We start from the raw sequence: 26,150 nt of genomic DNA on the forward strand, positions 1-26,150 counted from the left end.
AATACGAATATAACCGTATGCCTTTCGGCCTTTGTAATGCGCCCGCTGTCTTCCAGCGACTAATGAATAAAATATTAGACCCATACAGGAATATAGCGGCTGTATATTTAGACGACATTGTAATTCCGAGTAAGACTATAGAAGAAAATATCCAAAACCTCTCCGATATTCTACAGACCATCCGAAAGGAAGGACTTACACTTAACTTGAAGAAGTGTTATTTTCTGTATACATCAATTAATTATTTGGGTTTCGAGATTGACGAGAAAGGTGTACGTCCAGGTTCATCCAAAACCGAAGCCATCAAACTTTTTCCTGCTCCGAAAACGGTCACACAAATCCGGCAATTTCTAGGATTGACCGGATACTTTCGGAAATTCATACACAATTATGCATCCATAGTCAAACCACTAACTGTCCTTACACGAAAGAATAGCACTTGGAAATGGGAAGATACAGAAAATGCCGCGTTTAATGAATTAAAGGAACTCCTAATTAAAAGACCAATTCTAGCCATATATAATCCTGATGCATCAACTGAAGTTCACACGGACGCGAGCCAAGAAGGCATTGCAGGAATGTTATTACAAAAATGTGGAGAACAACTCCTACCAGTAGCATATTATAGTAGGCATACGAATAAAGCAGAAAGTAAATACCACAGTTATGAGTTAGAAACACTAGCGGTCGTAGAAACCTTACTAAAATTCAGAATTTACTTATTAGGAAAAAACTTCAAGGTAGTAACAGATTGTAATGCACTAAGAACAGCTCAAACAAAACGCGACCTAATACCCAGAATAGCAAGGTGGTGGCTACAACTTCTGGAGTATACATTCACAGTAGAATATAGACCAGGTAAACAGATGCAGCATGTGGATGCTCTAAGTCGGAATTCCACAAACACATCATCAGAAGAGTTTATTTTAAATATAACCGAATCAGACTGGATATTATCAGCTCAACTATCGGATGAGAAGATTAAATTGATACACGAGATCCTATCAAAACCACCCACCAACGACTATGAGAGAGGGATTTATAAAAATTATGCGCTCCGAAATAATCGTATATATAGAATCACACCCAGAGGTATTCAGTGGGTAGTGCCTAGGGGATTCAGGAATCAAGTCGTACAATGGGCACACGATGAAAACGGACATTTTGCCTGTGAGAAGACGCTCGACACCCTCTGCACTAAATATTGGTTTCCACGTATGAGAGAATATGTACAAAAATATATCGCTAACTGCATTCCTTGTCTATACCACAAAATACCAGCCGGACGTCGTGATGGTTACTTACACCCAATAGAAAAGACACCGATCCCATTTCATACAGTCCACATTGATCACCTGGGACCATTTCAGAAAACCTCCTCTGGATATCAATACCTCATAGTATTGGTTGATGCCTTTACAAAGTATGTTCTTCTAAAAGCAACCAGAAACACCAAATCCGGTCCAGTAATCAAGTTTTTGGAAAATATCTTCACCACTTTTGGCGTGCCAAACCGCATCATTTCTGATAGAGGAACGGCTTTCACTTCCAAGAAATTTAAAATTTTTTGTCAAAATTATAATATCCAACACATACTCAACGCGGTCGCTACTCCGAGAGCGAACGGCCAGGTTGAACGAATAAATCGTTCAATTCTATCCGCTTTATCCACCAGTACGAAATACGAAGATTCTTGGGACAAACAAGTCGAAAACGTGCAATTTGCCCTTAACAACACAGTTCACCAAGTAACCAAAACGACCCCTAATCAAGCACTCATGGGATACCAACCTAGACCGAAAAATGACAGTATTTTAACCGCAGAATTAGACCTACCAGCAGTATTAAGAGACATCAGCGAAATTAGACACGAAATATCAGATAGAATCCAAATTAACCAAGNATTTATAAAATAAAGTTAAACGCCCGGATTTCATTTTAGCAAGTAGATATCCATGTATTTAAATGGACCTTGTTGGAGCATACGTAATCCTAAAATGTAGTATTGTACTACAGATGGCGTTTACCGCGCCACTTGTGGTATTTTATAAAACGCGCTGTTAAGACAGCAGGTAAAACTGGTCTGTGTTCTGTCGGAGCTGCCTGCGACGAGCGGATGAGATCCATAAAGATCGAAATCGCGATCCGCGTCTGGCAGATTCGACAGAACACAGACCACTTCGAATTATTTTATTAAATTTATAAGACCTATAATACCTAAAATCCACCCAAATTCATAAAACAGTACGGTACATCAATTAGTGACTACTTTAAAATTAAAATCTCATTTAATAAATGAATTAGAATTTTGGCATATACACATATTAGGTAAGTAGCTAACAGTTAAAAAAAAATTATAGCGGCAAATAATTGAACCTTTCTCAAACATAACAAAACAACAGCTCTATTTTTCGTATGAAAATACCTTCCCTCAAAGTAATCATTAATAAAATTACTATTTAAAGCAATAGGTATTGAAATTTGAAACCGTTAGAAAATAAATATATTATCAGCTGCCATTAAGTCGTTACTGTCGCTGTATATACAAATAGGACTTAGTACATAAAAAAAAAAACTAGGTCACAATTGCTACCACCGGCACAAAACTGAATCACCTTCGTTTCATTTAATAAATTTCTCACTAATGATGATAATAATAACAACAGAACTGAAAACAAAGTCACTTGCCGGCCGGCTTACGGCACTGAACAAAAATCCGTTGTTCTTCAGTGCACTGGGGCTACACGGTTACACTCGATAATAACACAATGAGTCGTAGGTTTGGTACCGTTGCCGCGGGTTACGTTTACGAATGGTGTGCAGACAGAACGACTCCATCTGCGAGGCCGAGACCGGCGAACGCCTGTGACCGAGTCACCGGGGCACCGAGGCGGGGGAGTAAGGAGGAGCAAGAGAATCGATTCGATGTTATCACTACTTTAGCGTCGAGTCGCGTCGCGTCGGGGCCACCATCGGCGTCGTCGGTCGTTGCTGTGCAAAGGCGTCTTGAATATGGGACAACTCGTTTCCATTGCTAATTCAATAAAAAGTAATATAATGACCGACATTGTGGCATCAATTAGTGGTTTAAGCACGCCGTTGTGATTTTTCAAAATCACACACGTCATCTTTCAGCTGGAGTTTGATCTTTCCGACTGGAAATTAGTTCAGAGAACCCGGATTATGATCAAGTGCGGATCAGATTTTCCGTAATATGGATGTGATGAGTTTCTGATCAGAGTACAGTACTCCATCCGTTGATCCACCCATCTGATCAGTTTCTGATCAGAGTACAGTACTCTATCCGTTGATCCACCGATCTGATCAGTTTCTGATCAGAGTACAGTACTCCATTTCTNGGCGTTTACCGCGCCACTTGTGGTATTTTATAAAACGCGCTGTTAAGACAGCAGGTAAAACTGGTCTGTGTTCTGTCGGAGCTGCCTGCGACGAGCGGATGAGATCCATAAAGATCGAAATCGCGATCCGCGTCTGGCAGATTCGACAGAACACAGACCACTTCGAATTATTTTATTAAATTTATAAGACCTATAATACCTAAAATCCACCCAAATTCATAAAACAGTACGGTACATCAATTAGTGACTACTTTAAAATTAAAATCTCATTTAATAAATGAATTAGAATTTTGGCATATACACATATTAGGTAAGTAGCTAACAGTTAAAAAAAAATTATAGCGGCAAATAATTGAACCTTTCTCAAACATAACAAAACAACAGCTCTATTTTTCGTATGAAAATACCTTCCCTCAAAGTAATCATTAATAAAATTACTATTTAAAGCAATAGGTATTGAAATTTGAAACCGTTAGAAAATAAATATATTATCAGCTGCCATTAAGTCGTTACTGTCGCTGTATATACAAATAGGACTTAGTACATAAAAAAAAAAACTAGGTCACAATTGCTACCACCGGCACAAAACTGAATCACCTTCGTTTCATTTAATAAATTTCTCACTAATGATGATAATAATAACAACAGAACTGAAAACAAAGTCACTTGCCGGCCGGCTTACGGCACTGAACAAAAATCCGTTGTTCTTCAGTGCACTGGGGCTACACGGTTACACTCGATAATAACACAATGAGTCGTAGGTTTGGTACCGTTGCCGCGGGTTACGTTTACGAATGGTGTGCAGACAGAACGACTCCATCTGCGAGGCCGAGACCGGCGAACGCCTGTGACCGAGTCACCGGGGCACCGAGGCGGGGGAGTAAGGAGGAGCAAGAGAATCGATTCGATGTTATCACTACTTTAGCGTCGAGTCGCGTCGCGTCGGGGCCACCATCGGCGTCGTCGGTCGTTGCTGTGCAAAGGCGTCTTGAATATGGGACAACTCGTTTCCATTGCTAATTCAATAAAAAGTAATATAATGACCGACATTGTGGCATCAATTAGTGGTTTAAGCACGCCGTTGTGATTTTTCAAAATCACACACGTCATCTTTCAGCTGGAGTTTGATCTTTCCGACTGGAAATTAGTTCAGAGAACCCGGATTATGATCAAGTGCGGATCAGATTTTCCGTAATATGGATGTGATGAGTTTCTGATCAGAGTACAGTACTCCATCCGTTGATCCACCCATCTGATCAGTTTCTGATCAGAGTACAGTACTCTATCCGTTGATCCACCGATCTGATCAGTTTCTGATCAGAGTACAGTACTCTATCCGTTGATCCACCGATCTAATAAGTTTCTGATCAGAGTACAGTACTCCATTCCTTGATCTGGTCATCCGATCAGAAATTGATCAGCGCATAGTACTCTATCTGTTGATCCAACCATCTGATCAAAAATTGATCACAGTAGAGTATTTTATCCCTTAATCCAGTCATCTGACCAATTCCTTATCACAATCTAATGCTACAAATTCTATTACGGTTTCGGTATAATCTTTAAATCAAGATGTTCTAAACTGAATCATAATACAAAACTTTATTTTTTACCTTATTTATTCTGTATGCAATATTGTTCGTCAAACAATGAACAAATTTATTGTTAATTAATAATAATTAACAATAAATTAATAATACATTAATACAATAATTATTAGTAATGTTATGACTAATTAGCAAATAGTTTGTTTATTCAAATTATTATTTTGATTATATTATTAACGTTATAATGGTGCATTTACTTAACTTGAAATTTTTCCTGCAAAATATGCTCCAATTAGTAAAACAGCATTTCCCTTTGAAAGTTTTTTAGGACAATTATAAAAACCTATCAAAATTAAGGTAAAATGTCAATATTGATTTAATTATTTTATGCCAAATTAATAAAAAGAAAATCATAATCCTGATACTTTAAACGGATCCGGTATGGATCTTTTGGCTGAATCGGGAACGAATCTGTTGTATGGGTCCAGCATGGATTTTTGAAACGGATCCCGTCATGGATTTTAGAAACGGATCCGTCATTAATCTTAGAAACAGATACGACATGGATTTTTCAAATGGATCCTATGTTGATCATATATGGCGTGAAGAATTTCCATCATACCCGGATCAGAAAGCCTGATTTATTTCTGATCAATCTTCAGACAATTTTGATCCGCGTCGGATCTAATCCACTAACTAATTTCCAGTCGGGTTTAGCAGACATATTCAATTACATGTAAAACGAAAGTCCCTAAAAGGATTTTTGGCAACTCCAAAGGGAATAATACTGTCATATCATCTTTCCCCTTCTCGTAAATGTGACTATAAACATACGATCTCTAACCTCTTGCCCTGCATATTTTAGAATTTCCACCAGCATCCCATCTATTTATTTCTGGCACCTTATTATTCTATAAGGTTTTTAATGCTACATCGAACTCTTCTCATTATGGGATAACCTAGCTCACCTATCTCTACACTATCTTCCTTCCTTAATATATCTCCCACTTCATGGCCTGCCTATAGGTTCTCTGTCTGCCTTTTCCTCATTTTCTATTTCTATTTCTCTGCCTAGTTTCTCATATTATTACTACTGTACATTACTTCTCTAAAATTATATAATAAGCCTCGCCCGTTTTACCTATATTAAACTTTTCTTCTACTTTTTTACACCTATATCTTTGAAACGGATCCAGCATGCATCTCGGATCCTGTGCGAGTCATACTAGATCAGGAAATCAGGAAGCCTATGTGAAGATTGGAAAAACTTTGGCGGTTGTTGTAGAACAAAACAAACTGAAAACCCCAACGCCAAAACACGACACTGTAGTTGTCCGAAGCACTTTTCGGTAACAAGGTTACCTTCTTCAGGGACTGAAGTGAACTGTTCGATACACACCATTGTTCTATCAGAAAGCCTGATTTTTCCATGATCAGTAGTTAGGCAATCCTGATCCAGATCGGACTCCATACTGAACTGTTTTCCAGTCGGGCTTGTTCGTCAGTTTATAATATCGCAAGAATGATTTTGTTTTTTGACTGTCGCTAGGTGTTGAAATATTTTACGTTCATGTAACTGTTCGAAAACGATTGTTAAAGGTGTACGTCTGGGGCACGCCGATGTAGAGGTGCGAAATATGAACGGTGGGCGCGGCGGAAAACAAGCGAATGATAAAGATACCGTGAAGAAGGTTACACTTTTGGTTTCTTTGTTTAATTTTAGGTCGACTTTGTTAACAGTTCCCTGTGCCTATATCTAGTAGTTTTTACGATATTCAACCGTTTTTGAAAAAAAAAACACAATTTTAACTGTTTGAATACAAGCAAATAGCGTCTAAACCATAAAAGCCAAAAAACTGCGATTTGGGCAGTTTGTTTTAGCAGGAACTACCGTATCTTTTTGTTATTAGCAAAATGTGTAAGTTATTCAGTGCCGGAAATATCGAAACCTACTTTTAATAATCTTATAAGAGGAATAAAATTTTTTTCAAGTGGAATAACACATATAGGATACCGTACTAATATAAGGTTTCAAATATTTATCTCTAACACTAAAATCGATTATCCTATATGGTGGAGGCCAGAAGAAAGCACCCTGTATGACACAATTTCTGTGTACACGCCATGATTCCAGGCCACTTTTAAAAACATTTTTCTATTAAGAGTATCATAACAGAGTTATGGACGAAACCGTCTTAGGTAGAACACCCTGTATATCTTTTTGTTACTCCTTTTGTCCTTTTGTAGTTTCTATCAGAATTTTGTTATTTACAAATAGAAGTAGGCCTCTTACAATGTGAGAGTTGAGTTTGTAGTGTGTTTTTAGAAGAGAAATGGACTGGAGCACAACAAGATTTAGGAAAAAACAGTCGCCTTCACTTTGTCGGTGATGAATCACTTTATACAAAGATTGCTCCAGTTTCTCTGAAATAGGGTCAATTCTGTTTTCGATCACTAAATCCACTCCGGTTTGTTTTTGGACATATAAACAGCCTGCAAAAGATACAAGTTGTTTGGAAGTATATCGTACACTTGAACGAAAAGTAAAAATAGCATTTCTTCAATGTCAGTTTTAGAATTGTTAAACTTTTGTTGTCAACTTCAAGAAACATTAGTGCTTTTATTGCCTTTGGATTCTACTAAAAATATTAAAATTTTTAATTATGTATAAAACGATCGTCAGCTGAATACGTTATTATATAGTCTCTGTGAAGTTAAAAAAACGGGCTATTACGATTTTTTCTGTCACGAAAAAGCGTTACGGCCACGTGGAGAAGGTAGATCGCATGGTGAGGGATTATATGGATATAATGCGCAGCCGCGCGGAGAGCTAGGGGTCCGTTAGAGTCCCGGCGGCGTGTTCTGTGCTCAGCTGTTGTTTTCTTACCTCTGCTCTCACGTAGCTGGGCATCATTGCCTCTATTTGCGGTCTGTGTAAAAACCAAATCATAATTTGCAGTAAACCTGTTAAAACCAAATGTGTGCTGGGACAAATAGTAGAAGTGAAACTTCAACGGACAAGTGGAAAATCGAATGGCAACCGACAAATGGAAAAACGAATCGCAACTAAATTTTTACTTCAAGTTTCACAGGCAGGTTTTCAAACTGGACAAGTACATTAACAATCTGCCCGTAAAACTTGAAGTAAAAACTTTGTTACGATTCATTTACTACTTGTCCATTGAAGTTTCACTGTGTCCGAGCACACATGTTGTTCTTTTCACAAGTCTCTGTGAAGTTAAAAAAATGGGTCGCGATATTTTTTGTTTTTATCAAAAATTATCCACGCACTTTCTATAGGCCCGTACGGGCCATACACATGGATGTATAGATGACAATACTTTCTACGTACACTCTTTAATTATACGGTCAATGTGTTTTAAAGAGAAATATAGAAAAGACGGGCGAAGTTTGTCATTACGCAACTCATGAGACTCTAAACTCTCTACACCGAATGCATGTTGAGGAATATGCAGGAAGTTATCTACACCAGTAGGTATGGGCACCTACATCCAGTTATTTAAAAATAATTATTAAAATAAATCAAATAAATTTCAATTTTTTTTGTTTAAATTAATTACAATATTTTATCACAATCTTTTAACGATTTATTTTCTACAGCTAAGGCACTTTCACACGCTGCGATAATAACACGATTTACTGCACGCGATTTGCCGTATCGTATCGGAACGCCACTTTCACATTATGCGATTAAATGTGTCCAATAATGGAGCGAAAAACAGTACTTCTACTGGCTCTTTTGCAACATCGACGAAGGGTTACACAAAGAAAACAAACCTTGTTGTGGATCTGGACTCTGTGTGTCGCTTCACTGCTGCGACCCTTATTAAGGTTCACACGAATAACTTCCCAATACAGGAGGGAACTTATTCAAATCACCAACAGCTAGTACATACATACAATATCTAGTACTGGATAAACATATCTAATTACATATACTAACCTACCCTAAATTTCTGATTTATTTCAAAATATCCAGTTATATCAGAACCAATTAGACCTGATAAATATTTTTCAATAATTTCCAATATTTACTAATTTTCAGTCTTTCTGTTTAAACAAAAAAACGACAACCAAATTTTATGTAATTCTTTTCGGAGCATACTGCCGTTAATACTCTTCGATCGGCAAAATCGATTATTTTGTTGTTGACTTCAAATCACGATTAGCACTAGTAGATATCATATACATCCAGCGGAAATGATTATCGGCAACCGTGGACAAAGAATAAGTCGACGAGACCCACGACATACGCGAAAACGCAGATTTGGTTACACTGAGTATGTGTCGTGCATTTCCTACATTTTTTACTGCAACGATTCTGATATCGAATGGCATCAGTGTGAGAGAGTTCGCTTTAAACACATTTATGTTGGATGTACTTTTGTTTCGTTGCGATTTACTGCATGCAGTAAATCGTGTAAAATAATTCGAAGTGGTCTGTATTCTGTCGAAACTGCCAGACGCACGCGGATCGCGATTTCGATCTTTTTGGATCTCATCAGCGCGTCGCAGGCAGCTGCAATCCGCGCCTATCACGTTGAGGTAAGCTACGCCGGGATTCGTTTCAGCAAGTAGATATCCGTATATTTAAATGGACCTTGTTGGCGCATACGTAATCCTCAAATGTAGCATCGAACTACAGATGGCGTTTACCGCGCCATTTGTGGTATTTTCTAAAACGCGCTGTTAAGACAACAGGTAAAAGTTGGTCCGTGTTCTGTCGGAGCTGCCTGCGGCGCGCTGATGAGATCCAAAAAGATCGAAATCGCGATCCGCGTCTGGCAATTTCGACAGAATACAGACCACTTCGAATTATTTTATTCGACTATGGTAACGTGCCAATCACGTTGAGGTTAGCTACGCCGGGATTCGTTTCAGCAAGTAGATATCCATATATTTAAATGGACCTTGTTGGCGCATACGTAATCCTCAAATGTAGCATCGTACTACAGATGGCGTGTACCGCGCCATTTGTGGTATTTTCTAAAACACGCTGTTAAGACAGCAGGTAAAAGTTGGTCCGTGTTCTGTCGGAGCTGCCTGCGGCACGCTGATGAGATCCAAAAAAATCGAAATCGCGATCCGCGTCTGGCAGTTTCGACAGAATACAGGCCACTTTGAATTATTTTATTCGACTATGGTAACGTGCCAATCACGTTGAAGTTAGCTACGCCGAGATTCGTTTCAGCAAGTAGATATCCATATATTCAAATGGACCTTGTTGGCGCATACGTAATCCTCAAATGTAGCATCGTAGTATAGATGGGCGTTTACCGCGCCATTTGTGGTATTTTCTAATAAATCGTGTAATTATCGCACTGTGTGGAAGTGTCCTTACGGCTTTTCAATTGAAGTGCGTTTTTCAGTTTGCGATATTATGTAGCGTCGCATTTGCGGAATACTTTCACATGGGATAATAAAATTTAGTTTTAGACAATCAATAATAAAAAACTTAAGGGTACAAATGAACAAATAGTCAGATAATTTCTAGGTTAACGAGTAGTTGTTTACGTTGATTGATGTTTTATTCTTCAACAAAAGTAACTGAAAGCTTCCTAATTAGAAGCACGGGTGATTTGATAAAAGAAAAATGACGTTCATTATTGTTTGTCATTTGTGAACTGATTAAACTTCTATTCATAATCAATGCATCTTTTCACAGCTGCATACGGATAAAAACACTTTGGTTCAATTCAATAGTTTTAAAATTCTTAAAAAACTATGGAAAAGAAGGGTACACTACTACAGTTTAAGCTCTAGCTATGTACCTATCTAACTTTCTAAAAGTCTACTTTCGAAAAGCAAACGTGCATTATGGCAAGCTTCCTTTTTGCAAGTATAAAAAAATCCATTGAGGCCACCAAAAGAAAACTATTTTGGAACGTAGCACGGCTATAGAATGTGAAGTTGTGTACCCTTATCCTTTGAATAAGTAATCATACGCTTTCTAAGGAATGTATTTTTACAAGGAGTAAAAAGTCCACCATCTCAATGTTTTTAGCTACTGCATGGATGGAATTCTTTTGTTTTAAGGAAGCACATACTTTTCAAGACGCTATAGCAAAAAAGACTAAATTACTTTACACTACTGAACTTTTATACCAGGGTGGCCAACCCAAATCATCTCGCGGGAGACTTTGGAAAGTCATAACTCCGAGGGCTGCATGTAAAATTATATAGCTGACTTATTTTTAAACTAATTAATAAAACTGGCCATATTTGCCATATATTCATAAGAATATAGTTTCAACAATTAATTTTTAAATATATGGTTACACAAATACTTAAATAATTTTCTCTAATGTATTGGTTTTCACTACTTTGGTCATATCAATAACAATAATAATCATCATTATTAGGGTAGTTAGTCTTACGTTTGGTGGGACACGCAGCACCTCTATTCTTTCCTATCCTGAGCTAATATTCGCATTTCCCCAAAACTAGAACAACCCACAACCCTACGATGATGTTTTTAAATAAATATTTACTGTAATATAACTGCACAGATTTAACCAAAAAGTTAATTTAGCACTATAGTATACGTAGTGAATATACATTATACTATAATATATGAGATGCCGGTCACTAACAACCGACTGTAATACCGACATGCGCATGCGCACCTTTCAATTCTCATAGCCTATCGTGTCACGAGACAAAACGTTGCAAAACGTGTCGTTTCATGCCCTTGAGATTTTACTCCCATCGAGCCCAAAGAAGTTTCACTTCAAAAAATATTAACTAAAAATTGCACTTCTAGAACAAGGAAAAGATGAAATTTTATGTTACTAGTGATCCGCCCCAGCTTCGCAAGGGTGCAATGCTGATACTAAATATATTTTTGTTTTGTTTAGATTATTATCGAAAAGGGGAAATCTTCAAGAGATACCCCCTGAACATACTAAATATACTACAGAATGTCTTTATATACAACATTCACAGTGTTTTGTCATTCGACAATACAAACCGGCCTAACGGGCGGTACCGCCGCAACTGCTATGTCCCTACATTTTAAATTTGTAATATCTTCGAAAATATTCATTTAAATTACATGCTGTAAAGGGCCATATTGATCTATATTAAATGCACAACGTATTTAAGGTACTTAATTGGATAAGAATGAATACTGTATTGCCTACAATCGCTTCGTAAATAAGTCATTATTTCTCATAAAAAGTAAAGGATAAAAAATGTTAATTGTGGGTTATCCCTAAGAGATAGACATATACCATCGCGGACTTTTTGTAGACTCTTTTAAGATGTACAATATTGTAGTACATTATTTTGATCTATCTCGTAGGGTTCAGCCAGCGTTTGCAATGTAAGCTCAAAAAATGTGTTTATTTACGAAATCACATTAGAAACCTCTAAAATTATCAGTGTTTCCCTACTATATTATGCATGTATTATACATATAAACCTTCCTCTTGAATCACTCTATCTTTTAAAAAAAAAACGCATCAAAATCTGTTGCGTAGTTTTAAAGATTTAAGCATACATAGGGATAGACAGCGGGAAAGCGACTTTGTTTTATACTATGAAGTGATAAGTGAAATACATCTACCTTGTTAATAATATTTATTTTTAGAAATCCAAATAAAGCGTACGAATTTGAATCAATTTTTATTATTGAAATTTATCGAAGTGTATATAATTGCAGCATATATCTTAATACAATTGATTATTAATTTTATCAGGTTATAACCCCGAAGCCCCCACAAATGTAAAAATAATTTTCGATGTAGGTACTTATCACGATTATTTTCTATTGTTTTCGCCTCCGACACGAATTCTAATTGACCCACTTCATTCGGTAATTGACACGAATAAAGGTCTCCAAGGCCTGTTGACTTAAATTAATACAAACAGTCAATTTCATGGGGAGGAGTCACATCATACAATTTGTCATATGATCTCATAAATGAAGTTATTACCTACATTACAAAAATGTGTAGTATATTAGTTAATTAGTTAATGCGTAATGTGATAATTAGAAACTTGGTAACCACACAAAAAAATTGTTTTTACTTGTACGCAAGGAAATTTAAACTGAATAACTTCATTAATTTATAGAATTCTTTTCATTCACAGCATGGTGATAAGTAGGGAGCAGGCACCATTCCTAGATATGGGGGCCCGTACTTAGACCAAAAACCATAATATTTCATAATATAAATTTAGTTTTATTCAGGATCACAACCAGTAACTTAAGCGTACTAAGTATACCCTTGATAATGCCGTCATCGGATTTATTTGAAATACTTGAAAACGATTAAAAAAACTTCAATTATTAGATGAACCCAAGGCTAAAGAAACTGTGGATTCTATTTCTTTCTCTTATTACAATGTGTAAAAGATCAGAAACAAAATGGGGTTGTAANGTTTCTTCGACATTTGAAATAAATTCATTTTGAGTGAAATTATCTATAAGATCCTCATTATCTGCACTTACTTTATTAAAAATTTCGTTAGGACCAGCGATGTTTTGAGGTGACTGTGGACAATTTGTGGTGAAAGAGACATCATTAACTTAGAAAATAGGACAGTTATGAAGGGGACGTCCCTTTCATAACCGTTTGTTGTGTCCCTTCTATGATTATTACACAACTTACCTATTGTTTATTTCTAATTGAATATATATCTTATTACGGACAATTGCAGGCAGTTCAATTAACTATTTGGTACACACCACAAAAAGTTTGGAAATTATTAAAAGAAATTTACTTTTGAGCATGAAAAAATTCACAAGCACAATACTCGCGTCTGTGAAAAGATAGGACCGTGAATTTTTGTGCAAATTAGTGTGAATCGATGTTATCACACAACAAAAGTATTTCTATCCCGAGAAAATTTGTTATTTGCCCGTAACTTGAGTTGTCCCTTTTAATACGTGTCCCTTTCATGCCACCTCTCCCCTATATATAAAAAATGAGCAAATGCCTGCTGATGAAAACCAACAAGTTCAAAGACGTAATCTGCATTCAATGCATTTGATATACTAGAAGAAAACGAAGAAGAAGAGATAAAGAGAAGATTTTTAGGTAAGCCATAAAAAATACGTTCAATTTTTTAGTATGCATACTTGCCGATTTACAAAGTTAAATAATTTTTAATTAAGAAAAATGAATCAAGAGCCATTAACATGTTTGGAAATAAAAGTAAATAAAGTCAAAATCACAGACAACTGTTACAGAAGTCGCTTCTAATCTATTAAACCAATGACGGGATTTCACGGTTTACGCATAAACTGCCACTCCAATACTCAAAAGAGCAGAATAATATACATAAAAAAAATTATGAGTGCTGTCAACACGGGGCAAAGCAGTATTACGTTAATTAAAAGTTAGTATCAGCAATTTCTTATGCTCAAGTGTACGATGTGTTGCATACCTATTTACAAACAATTCCTTTAAATTTAATTTTTCAAACAATTTTTAACACAAAGAAAGTGATTAAACAAATTGCTCACAAAAGTGAATTTCGACTACTCAAAGCAATGGTGCTAACAGTTTCGAGTTCACAGTGAGTTAAAGGGGAAGAACTTGTCTTAATATATGGATATTTATCGTCCCGAACTATCACAAGTGTTTTTTGAAGCTGTAANCTTGACGAATCAGTCTATAGAGATGGCATTAATAGACTGGAACACCGCTATGAGAAATGTATCAGCCTTGGAGGAGATTATGTTGAGAAATAAAAAAAAAAAATTTTTAAAAACCTTGTTTTTCTTGGTCAGGCCGGAAACTTATCAATCCACCCTCGTATTAATGTTCATTTATAGTTTAGTAGGTCCTGTGCTGTTATTGACAAATCGTTTGTCAAGGATTTCATATAAGAGAATTAAATATTCAAGGACGTAAACAAACTTGGCAATCTAGGTCACGGACTGAATCGCCAATGTTTTCCTAAATGTGTTTTCTTATTTACATATAGTTACAAAAAAAAGAAATTAACTTTTCCATCTGTTAATGATTTTATTATAATAAATATAGAGAAATACTCATATACACACATATAAAAATGAGGAAACAAAAATACAAGCGTCTCTTATAAAAGTCGATTATTTTAAAGGGCCTCTAAGATGTACCTACCCCAAGATAAAACCTCAATTGAATAAAAAAACTCTACTTTCTTCTTTCTTACTTCGGATGGAATACACTTTTTAATTCTAAATCAAATTTTAAGATCAAAATGTTACCGGCATTTCCTAGTCAAAATCTTACTAATTCAAATTTTTGAAAATATTTCGGGAAAACTAACCCCACTTAAATATTACTTTCTTGATGATAATAAGTTTAAAGTGGGTCAATTGTTAAATATCTAATTGATTTTTTGAAAACTTGTAACTATTGATTGTTGAAGTCGTGACTTGTTGAAACTTATCAATAAATAATGTTGAAACTTACACTATTTTGTTTTAGAAATTCTTTTGTAAATGTAATGCCTGGCTGTCCAGTATTGGACCAAACGTGGCGAAACGTTATTACATCTAGCCTTGGCACTTGACATTTAACTGAACATTGGACCAGTATTGGCTGGCCAATGCAGGGCTGCTCTAGTTTTGGGCCAAATTTGACAAAATGTTACTGTACCTAATCTGGGTATTTGAAGATTGACTAAACTTTGGGTTAATACTGCCAAACCCAGACTTGGCTGCCCAGTATTGGACCAAACTTGAAGAAATGTTAATAAACCTAGCCTTGGCACTTGACAATTAACTGAACATTGGACCAGTATTGGCAGGCCAATGCATGGCTGCCCCAGTTTTGGGCCAAACTTGACAAAATGTTATTGTACCTAGCTTGGGTATTTGAAGATTGACCAAACTTTGGGTCAATACTGCCAAACCCATACTTGGCTGCCCAGTATTGGACTATTGTTGATAAACCTAGCCTTGGTACTTGATAATTAACTGAACTTTGGACCAGTATTGGCAGACCAATGCTTGGTTGTCCGGTATTGGACCAAACTTGGCGAAACGATAATGTACCTAGCCTTGGCACTTGAAGGTTGGCCGAACTTTGGACCAATATTGACAAACCAATGATTGGCTGTCCTAGTATTGGACTAAATTTGGTGAAACGTTAATGTGCCAAACCTTGACATTTGAAGATTGGCTCAGCTTTGGACTAATATTGACAGGTCATGCTTGGTTTCTCACTACTGGTTCAATTTTAGGTCTGTCGTCAAGATTGGCATTTTCCTACAGGAGTACTACCGGGGTCTAACATGATCTGCCGGGCCTATCAGGAATTAGTGCAAAATTATAATACTACTGAGTTGGGGTTATATCTTATTACGCTCTTGTATAAGTGCATAGAGTACAAAATAGACAACAATGACGTATTGTTGTAACCATTATTGATAAAAATTATCAAAAACACTATCAGTAGTTCAACATGACGTAAAGTGCTATTTAACATTAACACTTATTATTTATGGTAGATCAGTAGCAGACATCTATTAAATGAATGACTTCCTTATGTTTTAAGGACAATATTCGGTAAAAATTTAATTACCAGACAGTGGTCGAGCAAGCTATTAAGCGTTGCTATTAACATAAGAATGCAACCAGTAAGTAAAAACCATATGTGTGTACAGTTATACATGTATATATCAAATTTTATCGTCGAAAATATTTTCTGTCAAATTAAATTCACTTTTATGATCTATATACCTACATTTTTTGTAGATTACATACACCAATATAATAACTTATGTCACATTCTTCGTTTATCAAAATATATGGAACTATAGCAAAAATAAACCTTATAAGTCAACGAAAAAGAAACATTTACATAACAAATGAGATTCCTACATAATATCATTAAAAATTTTAATCAGCTTTCTATTAGGGTGTTACTGACAGGATCTATACCTATATTGTGGTTATATATATAACAGAATTGGTAAAGGTGTAGATGATGGGGGGGATCGAAAGATGAGGTCTCCCTCACCACTGTACCATAAAAAGTTCGTGGCGGTCTCACCCCCATAAAAAGTTATGGGGGTTCAAAGTTAATAAATATGCCAATTTTTATACATTTCTAGGCATGTAAATATTTATATAGTCATTCTTAAACAATATTCAAAGATAAAACTAATGGAAAAATACATAAAAATATTGAGAAAGTTATATAAAACATTATTTAAATATCTTTATCAATAGGGTAGGTTAGGTTAGGTTAGGTTAGGTTAGGTTATCGGGTTTTGTTCAAGTGACCACCCTCTTTCGATCCCCCACCTCCACCCGCTTGAAAATAATTGTTTTATTGAATTTTATTTGAATTATAGTGTATGAAAATTGTCAAAATAATCAACTTTCAACCCCCATAACTTTTTATGGGGGTGAGACCGCCACGAAGTTTTTGTGGTACAGTGGTGGGGGAGACCTCCTCTTTCGATCCCACCCACCCATCATCTATCCCGCCATCATTTGGACATTTATCACACAATTTTGAGAGATATCTGTAAAATTATTTACGTTTGTGTTTAATATTATATTTATGTTTTCTAAATTCTAATACATAGGGATAGGCCGTTTTTCCCTATGTCATATACTAGCAGCAATGCAACGAAAGTGTCATAACGGAAACAATAAATTTTTGCGGAAGCGGAAACGGATGCGGAAGCAGAAGTGTAATGATTCTAGGCGACTCTTTAATGCAGTGGTTGTGCGCCCTTTTCGCGAAAATTTTGTTACAAAATTTGCATTTAGCACTTGCATCGTTAACATCAACAAAATAATCCCAAATGGAAATGACTGTACTAATAACTGTCTTAGTATTTTCTAATCGAAATTATTAGGAGAACTGGCTGAGGGGGAGCTGAAAGTCCGGGACGTTTTTAGATTAAAGTAGGAAACTAATAAGACAGTTATCATATAGTCGTCAGTCCTAAGACTGGTTGAACACGTAACAGGTAAATTGAAAAGTCCTCGGCCTAAAATAGTAAAACACATTTTTTTTGCAAAATTCGTTTTTTTTATTCAACATAATTCCCTTCAAGGGTGGATACACTGATTATAGCGATCCTCCAACTTTTCGATACCATTTTTGTAGTACGATTTGTCCTTTGCTTCAAAATAGGCCTCAGTTTCGGCGATCACCTCTTCATTCGACGAAAATTTTTTCCCAACGAGCATTCTTTTGAGATCTGAGAACAGGAAGTAGTCGCTGGGGGCCAGATCTGGAGAATACGGTGGATGCGGAAGCAATTCGAAGCCCAATTCATGAATTTTTGCCATCGTTTTCACTGACTTGTGAGACGGTGCATTGTCTTGGTGAAGCAGGACTTTCTTTTTCTGCAAATGCGGTCGTTTCTCGGCGATTTCGTCCTTCAAACGGTCCAATAACGCTATGTAATAGTCGCTGTTGATGGTCCTTCCTTTTTCAAGGTAGTCAATGAAAATTATTCCACGCGCATCCCAAAATACAGACGCCATAACCTTGCCAGCCGACTGTTGCGTTTTTGCACGCTTTGGAGCGGGTTCATCGTGTGCAGTCCACTCCGATGACTGTCGATTGGACTTCGGAGTGAAATGATGGAGCCATGTTTCATCCATTGTCACATATCGACGCAAAAACTCGGGTTTATTACGCGTGATCATCTTCAAACACTGCTCTGAATCATCAACTCGTCGTTGTTTTTGGTCAAAAGTGAGCTCGCGCGGCACCCACTTTGCACAGAGCTTTCTCATACCCAAATATTCGTGAATGATGTGATGTATACGTTCCGTTGATATCTGTAGAGTGTCTGCTATTTCATTCAATTTCAATTTACGGTCATTCAAAATCATTTTGTGGATTTTTTTAATGTTTTCGTCCGTAACAGCCTCTTTTGGGCGTCCACTGCGTTCACCGTCTTCGGTGCTCATTTCACCACGTCTAAACTTAGCATACCAATCCTTGATGGTTGATTTTCCTGGGGCAGTGTCCGGAAATTCGTTATCAAGCCAAGTTTTTGCTTCAACTGTATTTTTTCCCTTCAAAAAGCAATATTTTATCAACACGCGAAATTCCTTTTTATCCATTTTTTTCACAATAACAAAAGTTGCTTCACTAAAAATGTTATAATTCACAAACTAATGATCCGACAGCCGTCAAATTTATAGACGCGTCTTTTGAAGGTTAGGACTAACTGTAAATCATATGGATTTAGTTGTGGTGCCGCCATCTATGTGTCAGGCCGGTGACTTTTCAATTGACCCTAGTACCTCCACTGTTTCCTATCCTGAGTTAATCTTCATATTTCCTTAAAACTAGAACAAGAGAACGTATGAGAGAGAAATGAAGAGGTACTAGAAAGAATAGGAGAACAGAGGAGAACAGGAGTCAATAAAAAATAGGCGAGATACCTTCTCAGGCATGAAGGTCTAGTCATACACATATTAGAGGCAGAAACAAGTTAGGAGGGGTAGAGGTAGACCTAGGTTAGATTACTATTCGCAAATAGTTAAGGATGTGGGCTGTTCTAGTTTTAGGGAAATACGAAGATTAGGTCAGGATAGGACAGAGTGGAGGTACGTGTCCAACCCAGTCTTAGAACTGACGACCTTATGAAGATGATTCAATTCTTGTAAATTTTATAAACTCATTGAAATAACATCTTTACATTGGCCTTATAGTTGTACTAAAACGAATTTGTACTGTAAAACGTACTTCTTTTCAAGTTTTCTTCCCTCCCATCATAAATATAAAAAATTTCTCCCTGAAGTGTGATGTAATTTATGACAGATGAAAACAAAAGAAAAAGTAAACACCCAAATAAATTAAGCACCCACATAAGTTATTTTCCAGCACAGAACTGTCAGTAACTGCATCACTAACGATAATAGATAAATTATGGAGCAAGTTTTCTTCTCTTCGAAGCCAAGTTTGCAATGGGGCAATGGCAACAAGTGAAGGATCATAAATTAAATAGAGTCCAAAGTGTTGCGAGCTAATCTCATAATTGTAATAAACTGTCGTCCTGACATTCAAGATAACTGTTACGTGAATGCCATCAACTTCTATTTCAGGGAAAACTTATGCCAAAGGCGTGAAAACACGACAATGTAATGACGTGCGTAAACTGCTTAATGGACCTTTTATTTTACGCATACTTAATTTGAAGTGACGTTGGGGAAACGTTTTAGTTTCCACATACACACATAGAGAAGCGTTCCTGGAGAGCGGAACGGGTGAACAATTATCCCACCTCTTTACATGACGAATGCTTTACTTATGAAAGTCGTCCTTTACCCTGCTTTCACACAGACGGTAATTTCATTTTGCTTTGCGTTCACACTGCACACAGTTTTTCACTTCGGGTTTAGTTTTGTTTTGATACGTGACCAAAATGAACGAAAGAAAAAAACGGATGTTGTTACTAATGATATGGCATAATCGCAGAAAAACACAAAAAACAAGAAAATTTTGGATTCATCCACTACTTGAAAACAGACAATTGATGGGTGAATTTGTAACACTATTTCATGAGCTACGAGAGGATAGCTCCAATTTTTTTAATTATTTACGAAAGGGTGTAATATAATGTTTAGTCAAATAGACGTTTTAAATTAAATATAGCGGTGTTATTATCCGTCACACTATATAATTTCTTCTGTTAACTGCGCAATTCAGAGAGAAAAACGATCCTGAAAACAACTTTTGCCGTGTCAACACACGGCACGTGTGAATACTTCTATACACTTGCTTGTCTCACTGTTGCCGTGCACGTCTACGGCGCCGTGCCGTTGCAGTCCCCATGCCGTGCTGCGACGGCAGCCGTGTACGGCTCCGGCAGCAAACCGTGCAGGGTGAACGCTTGCATATAAACCAATGTATTACTATTATACACGGCACCGTTGCCGTGCATGGCCACGGCAAAAAACCGTCTGTGTGAAAGCAGGATAAGTCATTAACAGCAATATACAACGCAGTGTACAGGGTGCATAAAGGAGGTGAAATCACTCCAGACACTCGTCGTAACACTTAGTTCGATAAGACGACGCTTTCGTACACTTCGGCGAATAAAAGAAAGTTTCTGAGAAAATTTTACTATTCTTACAAGAATATATTAAAAGAACAGTTTTTGTTAATAAAATTCTAATGGGTTAATTCCTTAGCGCAAGTATATTTGTAATGAAAATCGATGCAACTATCTCCTGTGATGATACGACAGTCAGATGTGACTACTAAGGCGTCTAAATAAAAGATGGAGCTACACCTTAGGCCTGTTTCGATATGCAAGGTGTTGTCGTTATTCCGCCAATTATGAAATGATTATGATGATCCTTTTTTGTCATACTTCAAAGGTGGTCGTATAAAAATTTTATAGAAATTAATTCAGTCCTTTTTGATAAAATCAACAAAACTAAAAAATATACACACACTAAAAATTAAAACATAAGTTAATTAAAAAAAAATAAAAACAAAAACCGACTTCAAGACTATATCTACCTGTACAAACTGAAATTAAAAATTAGAAAATATATTAATTACTTCAAAGCAAAGTGCATTACAGAACAATCATTCATACTAATGTACATTTAGAATTTAATAAAATCAGTTATTTTTGGAGTCGGTACCAGCCAAAGCAAAAATAATCTTAATAGATACGATACCTACATGATTAAACAATTAATATAATAATGCGAAAGTAGAGATTAGATAAAAATCAGACAAAAAGTTTGTTGCGAAGGCAGGATTAAACTGTTCCTATCGACCGGCATCATCATTAGGTTGTCAGTCCTAAAACTGGTTGGACACGCACCTCCTCTCTTTCCTATCCTTTGCACAATCTTCGCATTTCCCTAAAGCTAGAGCAACCCATATCCTTAAATATTTGCGAACAGTAATCTAATCTAGGTCTACCTCTACCCCTCCTAACTCCTCTTTCTGCCTCTAATATGTCTCTGACTAAACCTTCATGCCTGAGAAGATGTCCTACTAACCTATCTCGCCTATTTTTTATTGACTTCCATAGAGTCCTCTGTTCTCTTACTCTTTCTAATACCTCTTCATTTCTAACCTTCTCTATCCACAGTGTCCTTATTATTCGCCTTCAACACATTTCAAACGCTTCTAACCTTTTCTTTTCCGCCGCGCTCACTGCCTATGTTTCGCACCAGTATAGCGCCGTGCTCCAAACATACACCTTTCCAATTCTTAAATTAACCGTTTGCAAGCATAGAAGTGACTTCTTTTTATTGAAGGCGACTCGACCCTGCGCTATCCTTTGTTTTATATCCTTGCTACTCCTTCAGTCCTGACTTATCTAACTTCCTAGGTATCTAAAATCGCCCACTTCTACTAATTTTTCGTCTCCTATCTTTATATCAGCTCTTTCCCTACTTTTTCTTCCCTTGCATACCTGTATTTTTATTTTATTTTTATTTATTTTCATACAGTACTGTTTTGTCAATACCTCTTCCATTTTATTTAAAGCTATCTCTAACTCCTCCTTGCTAGATGCTAATACTGCTATATCATCTGCAAATCTGAGCATACTAATCCAAAAATAACTGATTATAAATTGTAAATGTGTATACGTATCAATGATTTTGTCGATTGTTTTGTGCTCTTTGCTTTGAAGTTATTAAAATATTATTTTCTACTTTTTAGTTTAAGTTTGAAGATGTAGGTATGATATATTTTTTATTTTTTTACTAAAAATTAACTTTATTGAATGCCATACGCGACTTTAAACCACCAATAGTGCCCGCAAGTGATAATCGGCGGCAGAACCACACTTAAGGAGCCAGAGTAAGCCACATGTGGCCCGCGAGCCACGGTTTACCGACCACTGTCCTAGCGGACTAAAGAAGGTCACACCAGTATATTTATTGATTATTATTAATAAATAACAGTCTTCCTATGCTTAAACCATAACGTTTCATTTCACTTCTTTCCGATCTGGACCATCTCAATTTTTACACTTACTTACACTTTTTACATTAAATCGTTAAAGAAAGCAAAATTTTAATAATGAATAAGTTATAATGCTTTTTAAATAATTACACTCACTACACCCAACAAATAAAGTAATCTAAATAAATGCATGGTACCAGTTTTAATAAATTTTGTATAAAAAATAAACACCGTACCTTTCTTGTCGAATATAAGCAAGATGGTTCGCTTCATCCCCTTGCACCGCGGCCGCCATTATAAATTCGTGATCGGGGTAAACAAGAGGGTCATCCGGTAAATCGACTTCTTGAGGTTTCGACTGCTGGAAAAAGCTGACCCGCACCTTTTCCCTTTCGGCCCTGAAATATAACATAAGCATGAATAATGGTTTCACGCCGCAAAAATAATCCTGCAAAATATTATACCTATTCATTGGCATACTTAGAATTAATATTAAACATTAAACTGAAATTAACTTTCTGTCTTGTACATATTACCCCAAATAAATGGGGAAAATTGCTTTTTGAAGTGAAACTTCTTTACGCACGGTAGCGTAAGTTCGTTTCATGCGAATTGCTATGTAACGAAATCGTGCAACGCATTTCCCGCGCTGTCTGTCCCTGTGTATGCTTAGATATTTAAAGCTACGCAACGGATTTTAATGCGGTTTTCTTTAATGGATAGAGTAATTTAAGAGGAAGGTTTATAAATTAAAACATTAAAATCATAATAGGTTCGCAATTTCCTGAACTTGCTTAGAATCATAATGTTACGTTAAGCCAAGACAACATTTACTTCGTGAGTATTGCTACGTAGTATCACAGTCGTCTCTACTTACAAGCCGTGCTGAAGATTTATTGGCAACACTGTGGGAGTCCCAGGATTTCCCAGTTTATGAGAGTTAAACTAATACTTTGGTTGTTGTGTTTCTTTTATTGTTCTATAATATTTTAATTTTAGCGGAAATATCGTGCAATAAATGTGCAATAAGGATGCTTATAGTGTGTTTTAGTGATTAATACCTTTAGATACTGTTTTTAATTGCAGAAGGTAATATTAACTATTAAGTGAAAGAAGTGAAAATGTTTTAGGTCAGATTGTGTGTTTTAGTTGTAAATTTTCTTGTTTATTTCTTAACATAATGCCTAGTCGTTGTTGTGTTCCCAGTTGCAATTCAAATTATAAATAATCTTTAAAATGTGTGATAGTATCTATAAATTCTTATCTAAGTCACTGGTAAAAGTTGGTAAATTTTAAATTATTTATTTAGATTTACAAACTAACTCCTACTTAACTGCTATCTTAGTAGATCAATTAGCAACCGTTTAAATAGCGCAATCAATAATAAATAATCGGAACATCGAAATCAAGATGATAAAGAAGTAAATGATGCAGGGTGGTGAGGCGGTTTGCCGTCTTCACTCACCTTATAAGCAATTTTCTACGTTCTCTAATCATATGATAAGGTACGCTAATATTATTATTATATAATTAAATTATTTATTAATAATAGTCATTGTTTGAGTAAATTAGCTAATATAAAATTGTTAAAATATTTGTTGACTAAGTTACTCAAAATTATATATATTCACTTTTGTAACAGTATTGGGCTTTTTACTGGCATGATACATGTATAACTGAAACAAGGCATTTACGATCAAATGGACGAATGCATTTATTTTTTATTGTCAGGCGTCAGCATGTAGAATATAGGTGATATGAGTAATAGCACGATGATCGTCTGTTTTGTGTTAAGATCTATTGGAGCAGAGTCCACAACTACGACAGAATTCCCGGGCCTACTTTGCAGGAAAATGGAAAAAGAATACATTAATTGGGTATCTTGGATTAAAGTAAGAATTTTACATGTGATGTGACTTCTTGATAAACGAAATAAAAATTTTCTTGTAAGTGTAAAATAATTAAATTAAAAACAAAATTAATTAATCTTTAGACATTAATTCTTGGAAATCAAGAGTCTAGTTCGTAAAACCCAAAATTCATTCGTATGAGCATGAAATGTAAATGGGTCGAAATTTCCAGATGCAATAACTCTGTATACCTAATTCCAGATATTAATTTACTTATTTCGAAGAACATTACGTGCTTGCATTTTAAAAAGCAAATCCGGTAATACACATTGGTCTTCTTGAGAGGTGTGTTCTAATTAATGACATCAGGAGTAAAACCGTTATAAATTTGCTTCAGTGTAAACTTCCTATTTCTATACGTACAATAAGCAACAAAGAAGCCTAAAGCTATAAAATTGTGTAAAAATCTTAAAGGAAACGATAAATCATACGTAATAGCGACCACGCAAATACAGAGTTATTTGCAGGAACAAGATGCCTCCAAGCATTCCAGAGACGTACTTAACTATTTATTAATAATTAAATTACCATCAGGAATGTTTTACTTAAACAGTAGATTTAGCCTAATATTATACACCGACAGGATACGCTTTATCCTTATATAGCATGGACCATACGTAATCCTAAAATATAGCGTCTACAGATGGCGTTTACTGCGCCATTTGTGGTATTTTCTAAAACGCGCTGTTAAGACAGCAGGTAAAAGTTGGTCTGTGTTCTGTCGGAGCTGTCTGCTGATAAGAAACTGCTTTAATATTCCTTATTTCCTCATGGATTTCAAAGAAAACAGAGGTAAAAGAACGTAAAAAGTTGCTGGAGGCAAAGTAATATTCGTTTGTAATTTAAAAATGTAATTAGCTTTGTCTACAAAAAATTATTCTTTCAAGAGAATATTTCAACGTGTCCAAAGTGATTTGGCAACCCTGTTCGAATGACGTTTTCATGGAAAGGATAATCTTTATATACTTCATTTACTTTCTCTAGAGATGTGCCTCTTCCAATGTCTTGGATACGCGCTGGCAAAATCGTAGGTAGGGAGAAAAAAGCTCATTATACTCTCGACTCTTGATCATTAAATATACTTTTTCATAAAGGTAAAAGTTGGTCTGTGTTCTGTCGGAGCTGTCTGCGACGCGCTGATGAGATCCAAAAAGATCGAAATCGCGATCCACGTCTGGCAATTTCAACAGAATACAGACCACTTCGAATTATTTTATTCGATTATACTTTTTCATACAGTACCTGCCAAAAGTTTTGTTCTATCATGAATAGTAGTGCGAATCGAAAACAAGCGTTAAAGGCTTTAATATGTCTTCAAATATAAATAAACATCTCGTTGATATTTTCAGTAGTAAATGGTACCAATAACAGCACATTTGAGCAATGCAATTGTAGTGGATAAAATGGTCAATTTTTCCGTGCAGTACTGTACGGATTATACGCTCCTCACCGGTTAAG

The 26,150-nt window shown here is 36.0% G+C and overlaps 1 protein-coding gene across 1 annotated transcript in view; it reads right to left on the reverse strand.

The window, feature by feature from the left end:
- Positions 1 to 26,150, reverse strand: part of LOC108735576 — a 356,390-nt gene that overhangs the window by 42,546 nt on the left and 287,694 nt on the right. The window contains exon 4 of the mRNA XM_018467573.2: positions 23,019 to 23,180. Coding sequence (XP_018323075.1) covers positions 23,019 to 23,180 — 162 coding nt within the window. The remainder of the gene's footprint in view (positions 1 to 23,018; positions 23,181 to 26,150) is intronic.

The sequence above is a fragment of the Agrilus planipennis genome, unplaced genomic scaffold (assembly GCF_000699045.2).
Source record: "Agrilus planipennis isolate EAB-ADULT unplaced genomic scaffold, Apla_2.0 scaffold116, whole genome shotgun sequence".
NCBI classification, from domain to species: domain Eukaryota; kingdom Metazoa; phylum Arthropoda; class Insecta; order Coleoptera; family Buprestidae; genus Agrilus; species Agrilus planipennis.